The sequence below is a fragment of the Lucilia sericata genome, unplaced genomic scaffold (assembly GCF_015586225.1).
Source record: "Lucilia sericata isolate MDLA Ls3-8-SP2 unplaced genomic scaffold, ASM1558622v1 Contig002000F_arrow, whole genome shotgun sequence".
In the NCBI taxonomy this organism is placed as follows: domain Eukaryota; kingdom Metazoa; phylum Arthropoda; class Insecta; order Diptera; family Calliphoridae; genus Lucilia; species Lucilia sericata.
In genome coordinates this window covers 57,033-77,345 of record NW_023995867.1, presented here as the reverse complement: position 1 = coordinate 77,345, position 20,313 = coordinate 57,033, and the positions used below count along the sequence as shown (strand labels likewise).

The 20,313-nt window shown below is 35.1% G+C and overlaps 1 protein-coding gene across 1 annotated transcript; it reads right to left on the bottom strand.

The window, feature by feature from the left end:
* Positions 1–511: 511 nt before the first annotated feature.
* On the bottom strand, positions 512–6,562 carry LOC119613185 (lysophospholipid acyltransferase 5-like; the record flags this gene model as incomplete). Its single annotated transcript, XM_037969130.1, is given in 5 exon segments — positions 512–1,234; positions 1,237–1,248; positions 1,316–1,378; positions 1,381–1,486; positions 6,403–6,562. Coding segments are annotated over 4 exon segments (853 nt in total), but the record flags the coding sequence as incomplete, so codon positions are not given.
* Positions 6,563–20,313: the final 13,751 nt, after the last annotated feature.

Genomic DNA, 20,313 nt, shown 5'->3' with positions numbered 1-20,313 from the left:
GAACTGAACTAGAACTGAACAGAAACTGAACTAGAACTGAACTAGAAGAACTGAAATGAACTGAACGAACTAGAACTGAACTAGAACTGAACTAGAACTGAACTAGAACTGAACTAGAACTGAACTAGAAATGAACTAGAACTGAACTAGAACTGAACTAGAACTGAACTAGAACTGAACTAGAACTGAACTAGAAAACTGAACTAGAAACTAGAACTGAACTAGAAACTGAACTAGAACTGAACTAGAACTGAACTAGAACTGAACTAGAACTGACTAGAACTGAACTAGAACTGAACTAGAACTGAACTAGAACTGAACTAGAACTGAACTAGAACTGAACTAGAACTGAACTAGAACTGAACTAGAACTGAACTAGAACTGAACTAGAACTGAACTAGAACTGAACTAGAACTGAACTAGAAACTGAACTAGAACAGAACTAGAACAGAACTAGAACCGAACTAGAACTGGATTAGAATGTATTCAATTTTATTTCCGTCCAACTTACCCAAAGACATAAGACCACCCTCGGTCAACAGCCAGCAAGAAATGTATTTGTACAAAGAGAACTTCGCCCAGAAGCCCAAATAGATTAAACGCCAGAAGAATGGTTGATTACGATAAGCATCGGTTAAGAAGTAGTTATCAGGGAATAACATGGCACCAACTTGACGCACAGCCAAATACAACAAACCCACTAACAGGCGGGTTAAACCAGCCTTAACGAAACCCTTATATTGGGCATATTCACCATTGATAAAACGCTGATAACGTTTAAACGGAAACTGAGGACCAATTAAAAATGAACTGGGGAAATAAGCATAAGCAGACAACTCCAGTAAAGAAGGTATCTGTTCTAAAGCACACTCCTGTTGATCTTTCGACAACTTCTCTCTAGGCTTACGGCCATCGGCAATATCAAAAGCAAAACCAATCATGCGCAAAGCTAAAACACATTGAGGAGTAGTCCACAAAATATCATATTCATTGCTCTCGGTAAAGTAATAGCCGGTTAAGAGATAAGCCATATGGAAAACGAAATTAATGGCCACCAATTGTTGGGTGTTATTGTGCAGTAAACGCACCAATAGATATGTAATCCAAATCGAGATTAAAGAGTGATAAGTATCAAAGCCATAGTTAAAGAAACACAAACCAAAACCACACAAAGCAAAGAAAATGTGGTGTACCGGCTTAGAAGATTGAGGCTGTATTAAGAAACGATAAATAATGCTATGGGGTAACCTGGAAATAGTTAAAAATATGGATATTAACTAAAATAGTTTGAGGTTAAAGTTAAGTTCCAATTTACCGGCAAATAGAGTAAATAACAAACGTATAGCCGCTTCACCTACGCCCACCTTATCTGCCAACTGGCTATTAAACCTATGTTACCTCCAACTGCATCACCACCACTTGCTACCACCGTCATTATTCTGTTGTTTTGTTCTTTTTTTAACAATAATTATCTAGGCAACAAATGCTGTAAATAAATTATAAATTAAATGCGTATTAACAAAAATATTTAATAAAATAATTATAAAAACATTAATAATGTGTGTCGAGCGTTTTAACTTTTGTACGTTTTAGTATGTTTTAACTCTAGACTGCCTATGAGCATCAATCATTTGTTTCGCAATATTTTTTTCATTGTGGTTTGGTTATGATTGTAAATTGAACTTTTGGAATCACTTGAAGTTTATTGCTGTTTTTTATGTTTCATTTTTGTTTAATTGTATTGTAAATATAATGCTTATCAGAAATTAGAAAATAAATATGCATAACTTGCCTATAAAGTGGGTTAAACTTATGAGCAACAATCAAAAAGGTCAATGAAATGTAGATTGATTTATAGCTAGTATTAAAGAATTATGGGTTTTTTTTAGAAAATTCTCATGTTCTTGGCCACAACTTTAAAATCTTTAGAAATTATTAGTATTGAAGAAAATAATAAAATAAAATCTTTTAAAGAAAATGAAAGTAAAATTATTAAGTTTTTTGATGATTCATTAAAGTACCTTTTAAAAAAGTTAAGTGTTTGCGAAACTGGCAAACAAACTTGTCGACAAATGTTTTAAATTGTTATAGTATTTGTAGTTTTATTTACAAGTGAGAGTGTTTGTTTGGTGATGCTATTATTAAATTTTATGAATAAAAAAATGTGTTAAATTTTAAACTTAATAAACTTCTATTTTTTATTAAATAAAAGCTGTAGTGTGAATCTACGAAATCCAACAAAGATTTCTGCAATACAACTGCTGGAGTTATTACGTTATTGGTTATTATCCAAGCTATTATTTTGAAAAACATAAGTTTGATCTTTAGTTCAGACTATAGTTCAGACTATAAGTGCACACTACAATCTACATACTGCAACTGAACTAGAACCGAACTAGAACTGAACTAGAACTGAACTAGAACTGAACTAGAACTGAACTAGAACTGAACTAGAACTACTAGAACTGAACTAGAACTGAACTAGAACTGAACTAGAACTGAACTAGAACTGAACTAGAACTGAACTAGAACTGAACTAGAACTGAACTAGAACTGAACTAGAACTGAACTAGAACTGAACTAGAACTGAACTAGAACTGAACTAGAACTGAACTAGAATTGAACTAGAACTGAACTAGAACTGAACTAGAACTGAACTAGAACTGAACTAGAACTGAACTAAACTGAACTAGAACTGAACTAGAACTGAACTAGAACTGAACTAGAACTGAACTAGAACTGAACTAGAACTGAACTAGAACTGAACTAGAACTGAACTAGAACTGAACTAGAACTGAACTAGAACTGAACTAGAACTGAACTAGAACTGAACTAGAACTGAACTAGAACTGAACTAGAACTGAACTAGAATTGAACTAGAACTGAACTAGAACTGAACTAGAACTGAACTAGAACTGAACTAGAACTGAACTAGAACTGAGCTAGAACTGAATTAGAACTGAACTAGAACTGAACTAGAACTGAACTAGAACTGAACTAGAACTGAACTAGAACTGAATTAGAACTGAACTAGAACTGAACTAGAACTGAACTAGAACTGAACTAGAACTGAACTAGAACTGAACTAGAACTGAACTAGAACTGAACTAGAACTGAACTAGAACTGAACTAGAACTGAACTAGAAGTGAACTAGAACTGAACTAGAACTGAACTAGAACTGAACTAGAACTGAATTAGAACTGAACTAGAACTGAACTAGAACTGAACTAGAACTGAATTAGAACTGAACTAGAACTGAACTAGAACTGAACTAGAACTGAACTAGAACTGAACTAGAACTAAACTAGAACTGAACTAGAACGGAACTAGAACTGAACTAGAACTGAACTAGAACTGAACTAAAACTGAACTAGAACTGAACTAGAACTGAACTAGAACTGAGCTAGAACTGAATTAGAAACTGAACTAGAACTGAACTAGAACTGAACTAGAACTGAACTAGAACTGAACTAGAACTGAACTAGAACTGAATTAGAACTGAACTAGAACTGAACTAGAACTGAACTAGAACTGAACTAGAACAGAACTAGAACTGAACTAGAACTGAACTAGAACTGAACTAGAACTGAACTAGAACTGAACTAGAACTGAACTAGAACTGAACTAGAACTGAACTAGAACTGAACTAGAAGTGAACTAGAACTGAACTAGAACTGAACTAGAACTGAATTAGAACTGAACTAGAACTGAACTAGAACTGAACTAGAACTGAATTAGAACTGAACTAGAACTGAACTAGAACTGAACTAGAACTGAACTAGAACTGAACTAGAACTAAACTAGAACTGAACTAGAACGGAACTAGAACTGAACTAGAACTGAACTAGAACTGAACTAAAACTGAACTAGAACTGAACTAGAACTGAACTAGAACTGAACTAGAACTGAACTAGAACTGAACTAGAACTGAACTAGAACTGAACTAGAACTGAACTAGAACTGAACTAGAATTGAACTAGAACTGAACTAGAACTTAACTAGAACTGAACTAGAACTGAACTAGAACTGAACTAGAACTGAACTAGAACTGAACTAGAACTGAACTAGAACTGAACTAGAACTGAACTAGAACTGAACTAGAACTGAACTAGAACTGAACTAGAACTGAACTAGAACTGAACTAGAACTTAACTAGAACTGAACTAGAACTGAACTAGAACTGAACTAGAACTGAACTAGAACTGAACTAGAACTGAACTAGAACTGAACTAGAACTGAACTAGAACTCAACTAGAACTTAACTAGAACTGAACTAGAACTGAACTAGAACTGAACTAGAACTGAACTAGAACTGAACTAGAACTGAACTAGAACTGAACTAGAACTGAACTAGAACTGAACTAGAACTGAACTAGAACTTAACTAGAACTGAACTAGAACTGAACTAGAATTGAACTAGAACTGAACTAGAACTGAACTAGAACTGAACTAGAACTGAACTAGAACTGAACTAGAACTGAACTAGAACTGAACTAAAACTAAACTAGAACTAAACTAGACCTGAACTAGAACTGAACTAGAACTAAAATAGAGCTGACCTAAAACTGAACTAGAACTAAATTATAACTATACCAGAACTAACTAGATCTTAACTAAAACTAAACTAGAACTAAACAAATCTTTTGCATAATCTTTTAGGGAATAATAAATAATTAATTATTTTGTAAAGGCATTCACTTTAGACTTTTTTCAACTCTTATAAAAATAGCAAAGATGAATTAATATTGTGGGCATACAAAACTCTTATCAGCAAAGTTGTTTGAAATTTCCAAATTAATCAAAATATTTTTTTTATTTCCCTAGAAATTACATTGAACTGCTTATCTAAAGTAAATTTAAGCCAGCAATTGCTAACATAAAAGATTAATGTTGAAATAATTGTCATGGTTGGCTTTAAATCTATATTATTTGAGGTAAAATCTAAAAATTTTGATTTATTGTTAAATACCTACAAATTGATTGATTTTTTTGAACAGCAATTAATTAGAACTAGCTTTATGCTATAACATAATCTACTAACTTTTAGAGAAATAACTTTTAGTTTATAATTATTTAGACGTGAATACCTTAAATATTTTACATACATTACGCCTTTTAATACTAACAAACCTATTTTAAATTGTTTATTTAAGTTTAGATAAAATAACATTATTGTAGCTGTATAAACTATATTTTTTATTAAAAATAACTAAATATGTATTGTATCATATAGCACCAAGTCACGGGTGTTAAAAATCGCATTTATTTGATAAATATTTATGCCTTAGTTTTTTTGTTTTTCTATTAAAAAGATTTAATTACTCATAATGAACATTTGACAAATAAAACTCTTGAAAAAAGAGCTTATTGTTTTGTTTTATTTAGAGGCGATTGTATTCTTTAATATTTTATAACGAAAAATATGGTTTATATTAGGAATTAATAAAAGTGAAAATTTAAAATGCACTTTAGAATATAAGAAAAATGGTGTATAGTCTATAGTCTAGACATTAGATTAGTCAACTATTAACTACAGACTAGTCTATTACTGTAGACTAAACTATGGAATACACTATAGTCGAGCCTATAAAACATTATATAGTCGGCTATATGGACTAGTTGAGAATATATAGCAGTCTATAGCCAAAACTTTATTTATTTTTCAATTTATTTTTCAAAACAATTCCTATTATGCGCCCAAAAAGTACTTTGTTCTAACAAAAATTTGTTCTCAACAAAAATTTGACTACAATAAAAACAAAAAGCCTACAATACTACCAAACATGTTAGTAACTCCTTAGTACACTTGTACCAAGAGATAAAAACCTAAAATTTGTTCTATTATCATTTCGTTTTGCACCAAAAACAAAATACCAGGAAATATACCATGTGCACATTGACATACTATATAAACACTTGTTTATTGATTAAAAATCTTTCACAATCACTAAACAAATTTACGATTTTTTTCGTTTCTTTTCTTTATATATTTTTATCGATTAGACAAATGAGTAGCTTTTACCTTAAATAAAAATGATAAAATAATTAAATATATTGTTGGCGGTGTCTTGTTTTCATCATATTATCAATTTCTTCTCAGTGTCGTCCACAGCAACCTACTTTTTTTTTTTTGGTTTATGTGTCTCAAACTAATTGTGAAAAAAAGTTAAGGTTGTGACCCCCTTAACATTGCACAATCATTTTCATTGTTTACTCTAATACATAATTACTATGTATATGCAATATACATATCTAATATATATTGTTATTAAAGTTTTATATTTTTATTATTATGAATTAGTAATAAAATTTTACGCATCATTAAAAATTTCACACATTTAGTTATGATCTTGAAGTTTTAGTTTACTATAAATTTACACAAAGAAAATGATAATATTTACCAATTGAAGGACTCGGCCAGACGTTTTAATTAATGTTAAAATGTTTTATTGATTTCTCACACGCTTTCCGGTATTTTTCGTACGAGTTTTTTCAAAATTATTGCGAAAATAACAATTTTATTGCAAACAGGCAGATGCAAGCAGAGCCCTGCGACTGGCACTAAATATGTCGGCGGCGACTGACACTAAATATGTCGGCGGCGGCTTAAAATCGACTGTATGCCGGCTAAGTTTTCAACTACGTTTAGTTTTAAAATTTTCAACGATTTTAAAAAAACGAAATCCTAGAGACCAGAAAGTGGGATTTTGGAAGCAAATATTGTTAATAACAACAAAACAGAGCAAGCACAAAAGTTGTGTGAGAAATTATACAGGGATGGATAAAAATTCTTAAAAATTAAAAACAAGTCCTTTCTCCAAGTTTTACTAAGGATCGGCCTATATTTTGCATTAAGAAAATTATCAATAACGTAAAAACAAAAATATTTTATTTATTTATTTATTCAGTAATACAAAAAGCCAATTTGGGCAAAATACTATTACATAGTTGTCTGTTTTGTAAACCGAATCCTTGTAAATTTCTCGTTTAAAAACGAATTCGCATAATTTTTCTCGTTTTAAAAACGAGTACACAAATCTAGTGGAAAGAAATTCGAATGTAATTTATTTTAATAAATTAAATAATTATTTTCTGGGTTTTTTATTTTAAGATGGTTGGGATCTAATGGGTTAAGCAATGATGTTTAGTAAAAATAACGGAAAATTTGCTAAAGAATGTGCATCTAAAATATTTACTAATACTACAATTAAAATTTATTTGGTTTTTTGTTTATCTGTTTGAAGATTAAATATTTTTTTTTTTTTTTTATTTTGGCTTTATTATTTTTTATTGTTTTCAGTGTATTTACTTTATTTTGACTGACAAATTTCTCTGAGCTTACCATTCTCATAATTGACATTTCTACACTATTGTGATTGAATGTGAATGATTTGCCAAAACAGCTGCTTAATTTTTTTTAATAGAAGTAAAAAAATACGTCCGTCCAGTTAGCAACGAAAGATAGCAACGGCAGAGAAAATTTTGGGAATTAAGTGGCAACACCACAGGGGAAAAATAAATTGCTTAGCTAATAAAAAATACCATGGAAAACTCAATGGAAAGAGATGGGAAACAAAATGGAATCAAGACTTTATATAGTCTTGGAACTATAGTTCCTTGTAAAATTAGATTCCTCTAAAAATCGTTGCTGGTGAACCGTAATCGTTGCTGGTGAACTGTATAGGATCTAGCGAGTGTCGCGCCAAAAACTCCTTGGAATATGGTAGGAGACATGGTAAGGATTGAAAAAATCCTTCCGTGCAAAAAATCGGTAGAGCAGATCCTTGGAAAATTGGCTTCATCCAAAATGGTCAGTAAAATCGTTGCTGGTGAACTGTATAGGATCTAGCGAGTGTCGCGCCAAAAACTCCTTGGAATATGGTAGGAGACATGGTAAGGATTGAAAAAATCCTTCCGTGCAAAAAATCGGTAGAGCAGATCCTTGGAAAATTGGCTTCTCCAAAATGGTCAGTAAAATCGTTGCTGGTAAACTGTATAGGATCTAGCGAGTGTCGCGCCAAAAACTCCTTGGAATATGGTAGGAGACATGGTAAGGATTGAAAAAATCCTTCCGTGCAAAAAATCGGTAGAGCAGATCCTTGGAAAATTGGCTTCTCCAAAATGGTCAGTAAAATCGTTGCTGGTGAACTGTATAGGATCTAGCGAGTGTCGCGCCAAAAACTCCTTGGATTATGGTAGGAGACATGGTAAGGATTGAAAAAATCCTTCCGTAAAAAATCGGTAGAGCAGATCCTTGGAAAATTGGCTTCTCCAAAATGGTCAGTAAAATCGTTGCTGGTGAACTGTATAGGATCTAGCGAGTGTCGCGCCAAAAACTCCTTGGATTATGGTAGGAGACATGGTAAGGATTGAAAAAATCCTTCCGTGCAAAAAATCGGTAGAGCAGATCCTTGGAAAATTGGCTTCCTCCAAAATGGTCAGTAAAATCGTTGCTGGTGAACTGTATAGGATCTAGCGAGTGTCGCGCCAAAAACTCCTTGGATATGGTAGGAGACATGGTAAGGATTGAAAAAATCCTTCCGTGCAAAAAATCGGTAGAGCAGATCCTTGGAAAATTGGCTTCTCCAAAATGGTCAGTAAAATCGTTGCTGGTGAACTGTATAGGATCTAGCGAGTGTCGCGCCAAAAACTCCTTGGAATATGGTAGGAGACATGGTAAGGATTGAAAAAATCCTTCCGTGCAAAAAATCGGTAGAGCAGATCCTTGAAAATTGGCTTCCTCCAAATGGTCAGTAAAATCGTTGCTGGTGAACTGTATAGGATCTAGCGAGTGTCGCGCCAAAACTCCTTGGAATAATGGTAGGAGACATGGTAAGGATTGAAAAAATCCTTCCGTGCAAAAAAATCGGTAGAGCAGATCCTTGGAAAATTGGCTTCACTCCAAAATGGTCAGTAAATCGTTGCTGGTGAAACTGTAGAGATCTAGCGAGTGTCGCGCCAAAAACTCTTTGGAATATGGTAGGAGACATGGTAGGATTGAAAAAATCCTTCCGTGCAAAAAATCGGTAGAGAGCAGATCCTTGGAAAATTGGCCTTCATCCAAAATGGTCAGTAAAAATCGTTGCTGGTGAACTATGTAGGATCTAGCGAGTGTCCGCGCCAAAAACTCCTTGGAATATGGTAGGAGACATGGTAAGGATTGAAAAAAATCCTTCCGTGCAAAAAATCGGTAGAGCAGATCCTTGGAAAATTGGCCTTCATCCAAAATGGTCAGTAAAATCGTTGCTGGTGAAACTAGTATAGGATCTAGCGAGTGTCGCGCCAAAAACTCCTTGTAATATGGTAGGAGACATGGTAAGGATTGAAAAAATCCTTCCGTGCAAAAAATCGGTAGAGCAGATCCTTGGAAAATTGGCTTCATCCAAAATGGTCAGTAAAATCGTTGCTGGTGAACTGTATAGGATCTAGCGAGTGTCGCGCCAAAAACTCCTTGGAATATGGGTAGGAGACATGGTAAGGATTGAAAAAATCCTTCCGTGCAAAAAAATCGGTAGAGCAGATCCTTGGAAAATTGGCTTCATCCAAAATGGTCAGTAAAATCGTTTGCTGGTGAACTGTATAGGATCTAGCGAGTGTCGCGCCAAAAACTCCTTGGAATATGGTAGGAGACATGGTAAGGATTGAAAAAATCCTTCCGTGCAAAAAATCGGTAGAGCAGATCCTTGGAAAATTGGCTTTCCTCCAAAATGGTCAGTAAAATCGTTGCTGGTAAACTATAGGATCTAGCGAGTGTCGCGCCAAAAACTCCTTGGATATGGTAGGAGACATGGTAAGGATTGAAAAAATCCTTCCGTGCAAAAAATCGGTAGAGCAGATCCTTGGAAAATTGGCTTCCTCCAAAATGGTCAGTAAAATCGTTGCTGGTAAACTGTATAGGATCTAGCGAGTGTCGCGCCAAAAACTCCTTGGAATATGGTAGGAGACATGGTAAGGATTGAAAAAATCCTTCCGTGCAAAAAATCGGTAGAGCAGATCCTTGGAAAATTGGCTTCCTCCAAAATGGTCAGTAAAATCGTTGCTGGTAAACTATAGGATCTAGCGAGTGTCGCGCCAAAAACTCCTTGGAATATGGTAGGAGACATGGTAAGGATTGAAAAAATCCTTCCGTGCCAAAAAAGCGGTAGAGCAGATCCTTGGAAAATTGGCTTCATCCAAAATGGTCAGTGAAATCGTTGCTGGTGAACTGTATAGGATCTAGCGAGTGTCGCGCCAAAAACTCCTTGGATTATGGTAGGAGACATGGCAAGGATTGAAAAAATCCTTCCGTGCAAAAAATCGGTAGAGCAGATCCTTGGAAATTGGCCTTCCTCCAAAATGGTCAGTAAAATCGTTGCTGTAAACTATGTAGGATCTAGCGAGTGTCGCGCCAAAAACTCCTTGGATTATGGTAGGAGACATGGTAAGGATTGAAAAAAATCCTTCCGTGCAAAAAATCGGTAGAGCAGATCCTTGGAAAATTGGCTTCATCCAAAATGGTCAGTGAAATCGTTGCTGGTGAACTGTATAGGATCTAGCGAGTGTCGTGCCAAAAACTCCATGGAATATTGTAGGAGACATGGTAAGGATTGAAAAAATCCTTCCTAGAAAAAAGTCGGTAGAGTAGATCCTTGGAAAATTAGATTCCTCCAAAATGGTCAGTAAAATTGTTGCTGGTGAACTGTATAGGATCTAGCGAGTGTCGCGCAAAATACTCCTTGTAATATGGATTAAAATATTAAGGATTAAAAAATCCTTCCGTGCAATATATCTACCGACTAGATACTTGGGAAGGTGGAAAGTCGATAACTTAAAATTGTAAAAGTCGAAGAGTCGACTTTTCATGCACATACTTCAAAACGTCGAAAGTCGATGTTTTATTTGAATTATGGAAGTTGGCAGCGTCGTATTTTTTAGTATTAGTTAAGAAAAAACAGAGTTGCAACCAATTAGATTTTGAGAAGATTTTGCCGAAATCTACTTACGAAGTATATTTTGTTTGGTATGGGAAATCTAGTTAAAATCAAATAGATTTGCCTCGAAATCTCATAAGTACTAGATTTCATAGTGGTGTAAATGGGCTATTACACTTAATATTTTTTGACATTAAAAAAAGTTAAATTTTTTCTAATATTTCTCCATATTTTGTTTGACATAAAAAATTTGAAAAAAATATGAGATATATTTCATTTATATATATACCTTTACCTTCATGAGAAGGGTATATACAAGTTTGTCATTCCGTTTGTAATTTCTGTAATATAATTTTCCGACCCTATAAAGTATATATATTCTGGATCCTTATAGATAGCGAAGTCGCTTAAGCCATGTCCGTCTGTCTGTCTGTCCGTCTGTCTGTATGTTTGTTTAAATCAGTTTTTAGATAAAACTGATTTTTTCAATAATTCTGTTAGACATGCTTTCGGGAAGATCGCTATTTAAAATCAGCATAATCGGTCCATAAATACCGGAGTTATGAGCAAAAATCCGAGACAACCTCTTAAAATTTCATAAAAAAGACAATTTTTTCATGTTTTGATATAAGGAACAACAACACTGCTTATTCATTGAGTATTTCGTTTCATATGTTTGGATGGCTGTGTGTTTCATTGCCTTGTGTATATTGTTTTTGTTTCTTGGTGCATTCAGTTTCGTATGTTTGGATGTCTGTTGGTTTCATGTATTTTGTTTTTGCTTTTTTTTGAGTATTTCCTTTCGTATGTTTCATTGCCTTGTGTATATTGTTTTTGTTTTTTTGATGTATTCAGTGTCGTATATTTGGATGTCTGTTGGTTTCATTGCGTTGTGTATTTTGTTTTTGCTTTTTTTTTTTTGGAGTATTTCGTTTCGTATGTTTCATTGCCTTGTGTATATTGTTTTTGTTTTTTGGTGTATTCAGTTTCGTATGTTTGGATGTCTGTTAGTTTAATTGCCTTGTGTATTTTGCTTTTGTTTTTTGTGTATTTCGTTTCGTATGTTTGGATGTCTGTTGGTTTTACTGCCATGTGTATTTGTTTTTTTGTGTGTTTATTTCGTTTAGCATTGTTGTTCGTTTTGCTGTTGCTATAATAATGATATAAACGGGAAAATGAAATAAATTAAAATTTTATAGAATTGATATTTTTTAAATACACTGTGGTGAAGGGTATATAAGATTCGGCACAGCCGAATATAGCAATCTTACTTGTTTTTAAATCAACTTTTCATTAATGTTTTCCTATTATTAAATTTTGTCGATATTTTGATTTTTGTCTTTTTTAATACTACTAAAAACTACCAGATAAAATTTCGAACTAAATTTTTTTATGGAAAAATCTAGATTTGGATCGAAATCTAATGCTATGTTTCCATTGGATAGAAATCTACTAGATTTGCCTTCAAGGTGTTTCCACTGAATAGTATATAGATTTATTTCTTAAATGACATCAATTTAAAATTTATAATTTTTTATTTTTTTATTTCGAAAATAAATGTATTTTTTCGACAAAAACATTCAATTTAAATGGATAGCCTATAATTGTATTTCTTTATCCGAGACACAACACAGAGTTGCATATACATAAATGAAATCTAGTAGATCATACCCCATTTACACTTCGACTGAAATCTAGTAGATTTCAGTCGAAATCTTTCTTCAAATCTTTACCGTTTACACTTCTTTTTTTTGACATTTAGGAAGATTTCATTTCTTCTAATATTTCTCCAAATTGTGTTTAATATGAAAAATTAGATGGAAATATGGAAAATTTATTTGAATTTCATTTAGAATAAAAAATAGATATTTAAATATACATTACCTTCTATTTTAAATTATCTTTTCATTCATGTTTTCCAATTTATTAAAATTTTGTCGACATTTTGATTTTTCTTTGTTTGCTTTGTTTTTCTCTTTTTTCTTGTGCAGCGTCGTATTTTTTTTAGTATTATTTAGGAAAAAACTGAGTTGCATTTTTATTTTTACTAGATTTTGCCAAAATCTACTAATGAAGATTTTGTTTTGAATGGGAAATCTAGTTAAAATCAACTAGGTTTGCTCGAAATCTCATAAGTACTAGAATTCGCTATAAATGGGGTATTAAGTAGATTTGAATATGTCAGAAATGTATGGCAAATCTACATGATTTCAACTAGTTTTGCCCAAATCCACATTACCCCATGTCAATATTCGACAAATCTATGTGTTTTGAGCAAATCTAGTGGTTTTTAGTAGTGCAGCTCTGTTTATTCTAAATAATTCTTAAAAAATACGACGCTTTACAAGAAAAAAGACAAAAATCAAAATATCGACAAAATTTAATAATAGGAAAACATTAATGAAAAGTTGACTTAAAAAAAAGTTAATGCAATTATTTAATATAAATGAAATATACCTCATATTTTTTTCTAATTTGTTATGTCAAACAAAATATTAGAAAAAACAAGTGTATTTAAAAAATATCAATTTTATAAAATTTAGTTTAATTTTATTTTTCCGATTATATCATTATTATAGCAATAGCAAAACAAAATGAACAACAACAACGCTAAACGAAATAAACACAAAAAAAAAACAACATACACAAGGCAGTAAAACAAACAGAAATCCAAACATACGAAACTGAATACACCAAGAAAACAAAAACAATATATACAAGGCAATGAAACAAACAGACATCCAAACATACGAAACTGAATACACCAAGAAAACAAAAACAATATACACAAGGCAATGAAACACACAGACATCCAAACATACGGAACGAAATACTCAAAAAAAAAAAATAAAAACAAAATACACAACGCAATGAATAAGCAGTGTTGTTGTTGTTGCTTATTTATCAAAGCGTGAAAAAACAAGTAAGAGTGCTATACCAAGAAACAGAAACAATATACACAAGGCAATGAAACACACAACCATCCAAACATACGAAACTGAATATACCAAGAAACAAAAACAACATACACATGGCAATGAAACACACAGCCATTCAAACATACGAAACGAAATAATCAAAAAAACAAAAACAAAATACACAACGCAATGAATAAGCAGTGTTGTTGCTTATTTATCAAAGCATGAAAAAATTGTCTTTTTTAGAAATTTTCAGAGGTTGTCTCGGGTTTTTATTATTATTATTATTATTATTCTTTATTAGATTATAATTTAATTATAAACTAATACAAATTATAGAGCACTAGCTGCTAAGACTATCGGCTCTCTCGGGTTTTTACTTATATCTCCGTTGTTGCATGTCTGATAGAATTATTGAAGATTTGGATCCAGAAGATATGTGGGGTCTTCAGAAAACTGATTTCAACAGACAGACAGACGGACATGGCTTAATCGACTCCGCTAGGGTCGGAAAGTTATATTTCGGAAATTACAAACGGAATGACAAACTTATATATACCCTTCTCACGAAGGTGAAGGTTATAATTAAACCTTCTTTAATGTCAAAAAATATAAGTGTAATAGCCCATTTACACCACTATGAAATCTAGCATTTATGAGATTTCGAGCCAAATCTATTTGATTTTAACTAGATTTCCCATACCAAACAAAATATACTTCGTAAGTAGATTTCGGCAAAATCTTCTCAAAATCTAATTGGTTGCAACTCTGTTTTTTCTTAACTAATACTAAAAAATACGACGCTGCAACTTCCATAATTCAAATAAAACATCGACTTTCGACGTTTTGCAGTATGTGCATGAAAAGTCGACTCTTCGACTTTTACAATTTTAAGTTATCGACTTTCCACCTTCCCAAGTATCTAGTCGGTAGATATATTGCACGGAAGGATTTTTTAATCCTTAATATTTTAATCCATATTACAAGGAGTATTTTGCGCGACACTCGCTAGATCCTATACAGTTCACCAGCAACAATTTTACTGACCATTTTGGAGGAATCTAATTTTCCAAGGATCTACTCTACCGACTTTTTTCTAGGAAGGATTTTTTAATCCTTACCATGTCTCCTACCATATTCCAAGGAGTTTTTGGCGCGACACTCCTTAGATCCTATACAGTTTACCAGCAACGATTTTACTGACTATTTTGGAGGAAGCCAATTTTCCAAGGATCTGCTCTACCGATTTTTTGCACGGAAGGATTTTTTTAATCCTTACCATGTCTCCTACCATATTCCAAAGAGTTTTTGGCGCGACACTCGCTAGATCCTATATAGTTCACCAGCAACGATTTTACTGACCATTTTGGAGGAAGCCAATTTTCCAAGGATCTGCTCTACCGATTTTTTGCACGGAAGGATTTTTTCAATCCTTACCATGTCTCCTACCAGATTCCAAGGAGTTTTTGGCGCGACACTCGCTAGATCCTATACAGTTCACCAGCAACGATTTTACTGACCATTTTGGAGGAAGCCAATTTTCCGAGGATCTGCTCTACCGATTTTTTGCACGGAAGGATTTTTTCAATCCTTAACATGTCTCCTACAATATTCCATGGAGTTTTTGTCGCGACACTCGCTAGATCCTATACAGTTCACCAGCAACGATTTTACTGACCATTTTGGAGGAAGCCAATTTTCCAAGGATCTGCTCTACCGATTTTTTGCACGGAAGGATTTTTTCAATCCTTAACATGTCTCCTACAATATTCCATGGAGTTTTTGTCGCGACACTCGCTAGATCCTATACAGTTCACCAGCAACGATTTTACTGACCATTTTGGATGAAGCCAATTTTCCAAGGATCTGCTCTACCGATTTTTTGCACGGAAGGATTTTTTCAATCCTTACCATGTCTCCTACCATAATCCAAGGAGTTTTTGGCGCGACACTCGCTAGATCCTACATAGTTTACCAGCAACGATTTTACTGACCATTTTGGATGAAGCCAATTTTCCAAGGATCTGCTCTACCGATTTTTTGCACGGAAGGATTTTTTCAATCCTTACCATGTCTCCTACCAGATTCCAAGGAGTTTTTGGCGCGACACTCGCTAGATCCTACATAGTTTACCAGCAACGATTTTACTGACCATTTTGGATGAAGCCAATTTTCCAAGGATCTGCTCTACCGATTTTTTGCACGGAAGGATTTTTTCAATCCTTACCATGTCTCCTAACATAATCCAAAGAGTTTTTGGCGCGACACTCGCTAGATCCTATACAGTTCACCAGCAACGATTTTACTGACCATTTTGGAGGAAGCCAATTTTCCGAGGATCTGCTCTACCGATTTTTTGCACGGAAGGATTTTTTCAATCCTTAACATGTCTCCTACAATATTCCATGGAGTTTTTGTCGCGACACTCGCTAGATCCTATACAGTTCACCAGCAACGATTTTACTGACCATTTTGGAGGAAGCCAATTTTCCAAGGATCTGCTCTACCGATTTTTTGCACGGAAGGATTTTTTCAATCCTTACCATGTCTCCTACCATATTCCATGGAGTTTTTGGCGCGACACTCGCTAGATCCTATACAGTTCACCAGCAACGATTTTACTGACCATTTTGGAGGAAGCCAATTTTCCAAGGATTTGCTCTACCGATTTTTTGCACGGAAGGATTTTTTCAATCCTTACCATGTCTCCTACCATAATCCAAAGAGTTTTTGGCGCGACACTCACTAGATCCTATACAGTTCACCAGCAACGATTTTACTGACCATTTTGGATGAAGCCAATTTTCCAAGGATCTGCTCTACCGATTTTTTGCACGGAAGGATTTTTTCAATCCTTACCATGTCTCCTACGAGATTCCATGGAGTTTTTGGCGCGACACTCGCTAGATCCTACATAGTTCACCAGCAACGATTTTACTGACCATTTTGGATGAAGCCAATTTTCCAAGGATCTGCTCTACCGATTTTTTGCACGGAAGGATTTTTTCAATCCTTACCATGTCTCCTACCAGATTCCAAGGAGTTTTTGGCGCGACACTCGCTAGATCCTACATAGTTCACCAGCAACGATTTTACTGACCATTTTGGATGAAGCCAATTTTCCAAGGATCTGCTCTACCGATTTTTTGCACGGAAGGATTTTTTCAATCCTTACCATGTCTCCTACGAGATTCCATGGAGTTTTTGGCGCGACACTCGCTAGATCCTATACAGTTCACCAGCAACGATTTTACTGACCATTTTGGATGAAGCCAATTTTCCAAGGATCTGCTCTACCGATTTTTTGCACGGAAGGATTTTTTCAATCCTTACCATGTCTCCTAACATAATCCAAGGAGTTTTTGGCGCGACACTCGCTAGATCCTACATAGTTTACCAGCAACGATTTTACTGACCATTTTGGATGAAGCCAATTTTCCAAGGATCTGCTCTACCGATTTTTTGCACGGAAGGATTTTTTCAATCCTTACCATGTCTCCTATCAGATTCCAAGGAGTTTTTGGCGCGACACTCGCTAGATCCTACATAGTTTACCAGCAACGATTTTACTGACCATTTTGGAGGAGGCCAATTTTCCAAGGATCTGCTCTACCAATTTTTTGCACGGAAGGATTTTTTCAATCCTTACCATGTCTCCTACCATAATCCAAGGAGTTTTTGGCGCGACACTCGCTAGATCCTATACAGTTCACCAGCAACGATTTTACTGACCATTTTGGAGGAGGCCAATTTTCCAAGGATCTGCTCTACCGATTTTTTGCACGGAAGGATTTTTTCAATCCTTACCATGTCTCCTACCATAATCCAAGGAGTTTTTGGCGCGACACTCGCTAGATCCTATACAGTTCACCAGCAACGATTTTACTGACCATTTTGGATGAAGCCAATTTTCCAAGGATCTGCTCTACCGATTTTTTGCACGGAAGGATTTTTTCAATCCTTACCATGTCTCCTACCAGATTCCAAGGAGTTTTTGGCGCGACACTCGCTAGATCCTACATAGTTTACCAGCAACGATTTTACTGACCATTTTGGAGGAAGCCAATTTTCCAAGGATCTGCTCTACCGATTTTTTGCACGGAAGGATTTTTTCAATCCTTACCATGTCTCCTACCATATTCCAAAGAGTTTTTGGCGCGACACTCGCTAGATCCTACATAGTTTACCAGCAACGATTTTACTGACCATTTTGGAGGAAGCCAATTCTCCAAGGATTTGCTCTACCGATTTTTTGCACGGAAGGATTTTTTCAATCCTTACCATGTCTCCTACCATATTCCAAAGAGTTTTTGGCGCGACACTCGCTAGATCCTACATAGTTTACCAGCAACGATTTTACTGACCATTTTGGAGGAAGCCAATTTTCCAAGGATCTGCTCTACCGATTTTTTGCACGGAAGGATTTTTTCAATCCTTACCATGTCTCCTACCATATTTCAAAGAGTTTTTGGCGCGACACTCGCTAGATCCTACATAGTTTACCAGCAACGATTTTACTGACCATTTTGGAGGAAGCCAATTTTCTAAGGATTTGCTCTACCGATTTTTTGCACGGAAGGATTTTTTCAATCCTTACCATGTCTCCTACCATATTCCAAAGAGTTTTTGGCGCGACACTCGCTAGATCCTATATAGTTCACCAGCAACGATTTTACTGACCATTTTGGAAGAAGCCAATTTTCCAAGGATCTGCTCTACCGATTTTTTGCACGGAAGGATTTTTTCAATCCTTAACATGTCTCCTACAATATTCCATGGAGTTTTTGTCGCGACACTCGCTAGATCCTATACAGTTCACCAGCAACGATTTTACTGACCATTTTGGATGAAGCCAATTTTCCAAGGATCTGCTCTACCGATTTTTTGCACGGAAGGATTTTTTCAATCCTTACCATGTCTCCTACCATATTCCATGGAGTTTTTGGCGCGACACTCGCTAGATCCTATACAGTTCACCAGCAACGATTTTACTGACCATTTTGGAGGAAGCCAATTTTCCAAGGATTTGCTCTACCGATTTTTTGCACGGAAGGATTTTTTCAATCCTTACCATGTCTCCTACCATAATCCAAAGAGTTTTTGGCGCGACACTCACTAGATCCTATACAGTTCACCAGCAACGATTTTACTGACCATTTTGGATGAAGCCAATTTTCCAAGGATCTGCTCTACCGATTTTTTGCACGGAAGGATTTTTTCAATCCTTACCATGTCTCCTACCATATTCCAAGCAGTTTTTGGCGCGACACTCGCTAGATCCTATACAGTTCACCAGCAACGATTTTACTGACCATTTTGGATGAAGCCAATTTTCCAAGGATCTGCTCTACCGATTTTTTGCACGGAAGGATTTTTTCAATCCTTACCATGTCTCCTACCATAATCCATGGAGTTTTTGGCGCGACACTCGCTAGATCCTATACAGTTCACCAGCAACGATTTTACTGACCATTTTGGATGAAGCCAATTTTCCAAGGATTTGCTCTACCGATTTTTTGCACGGAAGGATTTTTTCAATCCTTACCATGTCTCCTACCATATTCCATGGAGTTTTTGGCGCGACACTCGCTAGATCCTATACAGTTCACCAGCAACGATTTTACTGACCATTTTGGACGAAGCCAATTTTCCAAGGATCTGCTCTACCGATTTTTTGCACGGAAGGATTTTTTCAATCCTTACCATGTCTCCTACCAGATTCCAAGGAGTTTTTGGCGCGACACTCGCTAGATCCTACATAGTTCACCAGCAACGATTTTACTGACCATTTTGGATGAAGCCAATTTTCCAAGGATCTGCTCTACCGATTTTTTGCACGGAAGGATTTTTTCAATCCTTACCATGTCTCCTACCATAATCCAAGGAGTTTTTGGCGCGACACTCGCTAGATCCTATACAGTTCACCAGCAACGATTTTACTGACCATTTTGGATGAAGCCAATTTTCCAAGGATCTGCTCTACCGATTTTTTGCACGGAAGGATTTTTTCAATCCTTACCATGTCTCCTACCATAATCCAAGGAGTTTTTGGCGCGACACTCGCTAGATCCTACATAGTTTACCAGCAACGATTTTACTGACCATTTTGGAGGAGGCCAATTTTCCAAGGATCTGCTCTACCGATTTTTTGCACGGAAGGATTTTTTCAATCCTTACCATGTCTCCTAACATAATCCAAGGAGTTTTTGGCGCGACACTCGCTAGATCCTATATAGTTTACCAGCAACGATTTTACTGACCATTTTGGAGGAAGCCAATTTTCCAAGGATCTACTCTACCGATTTTTTGCACGGAAGGATTTTTTCAATCCTTACCATGTCTCCTACCATATTCCAAAGAGTTTTTGGCGTGACACTCGCTAGATCCTATATAGTTTACCAGCAACGTTTTTACTGACCATTTTGGATGAAGCCAATTTTCCAAGGATCTGCTCTACCGATTTTTTGCACGGAAGGATTTTTTC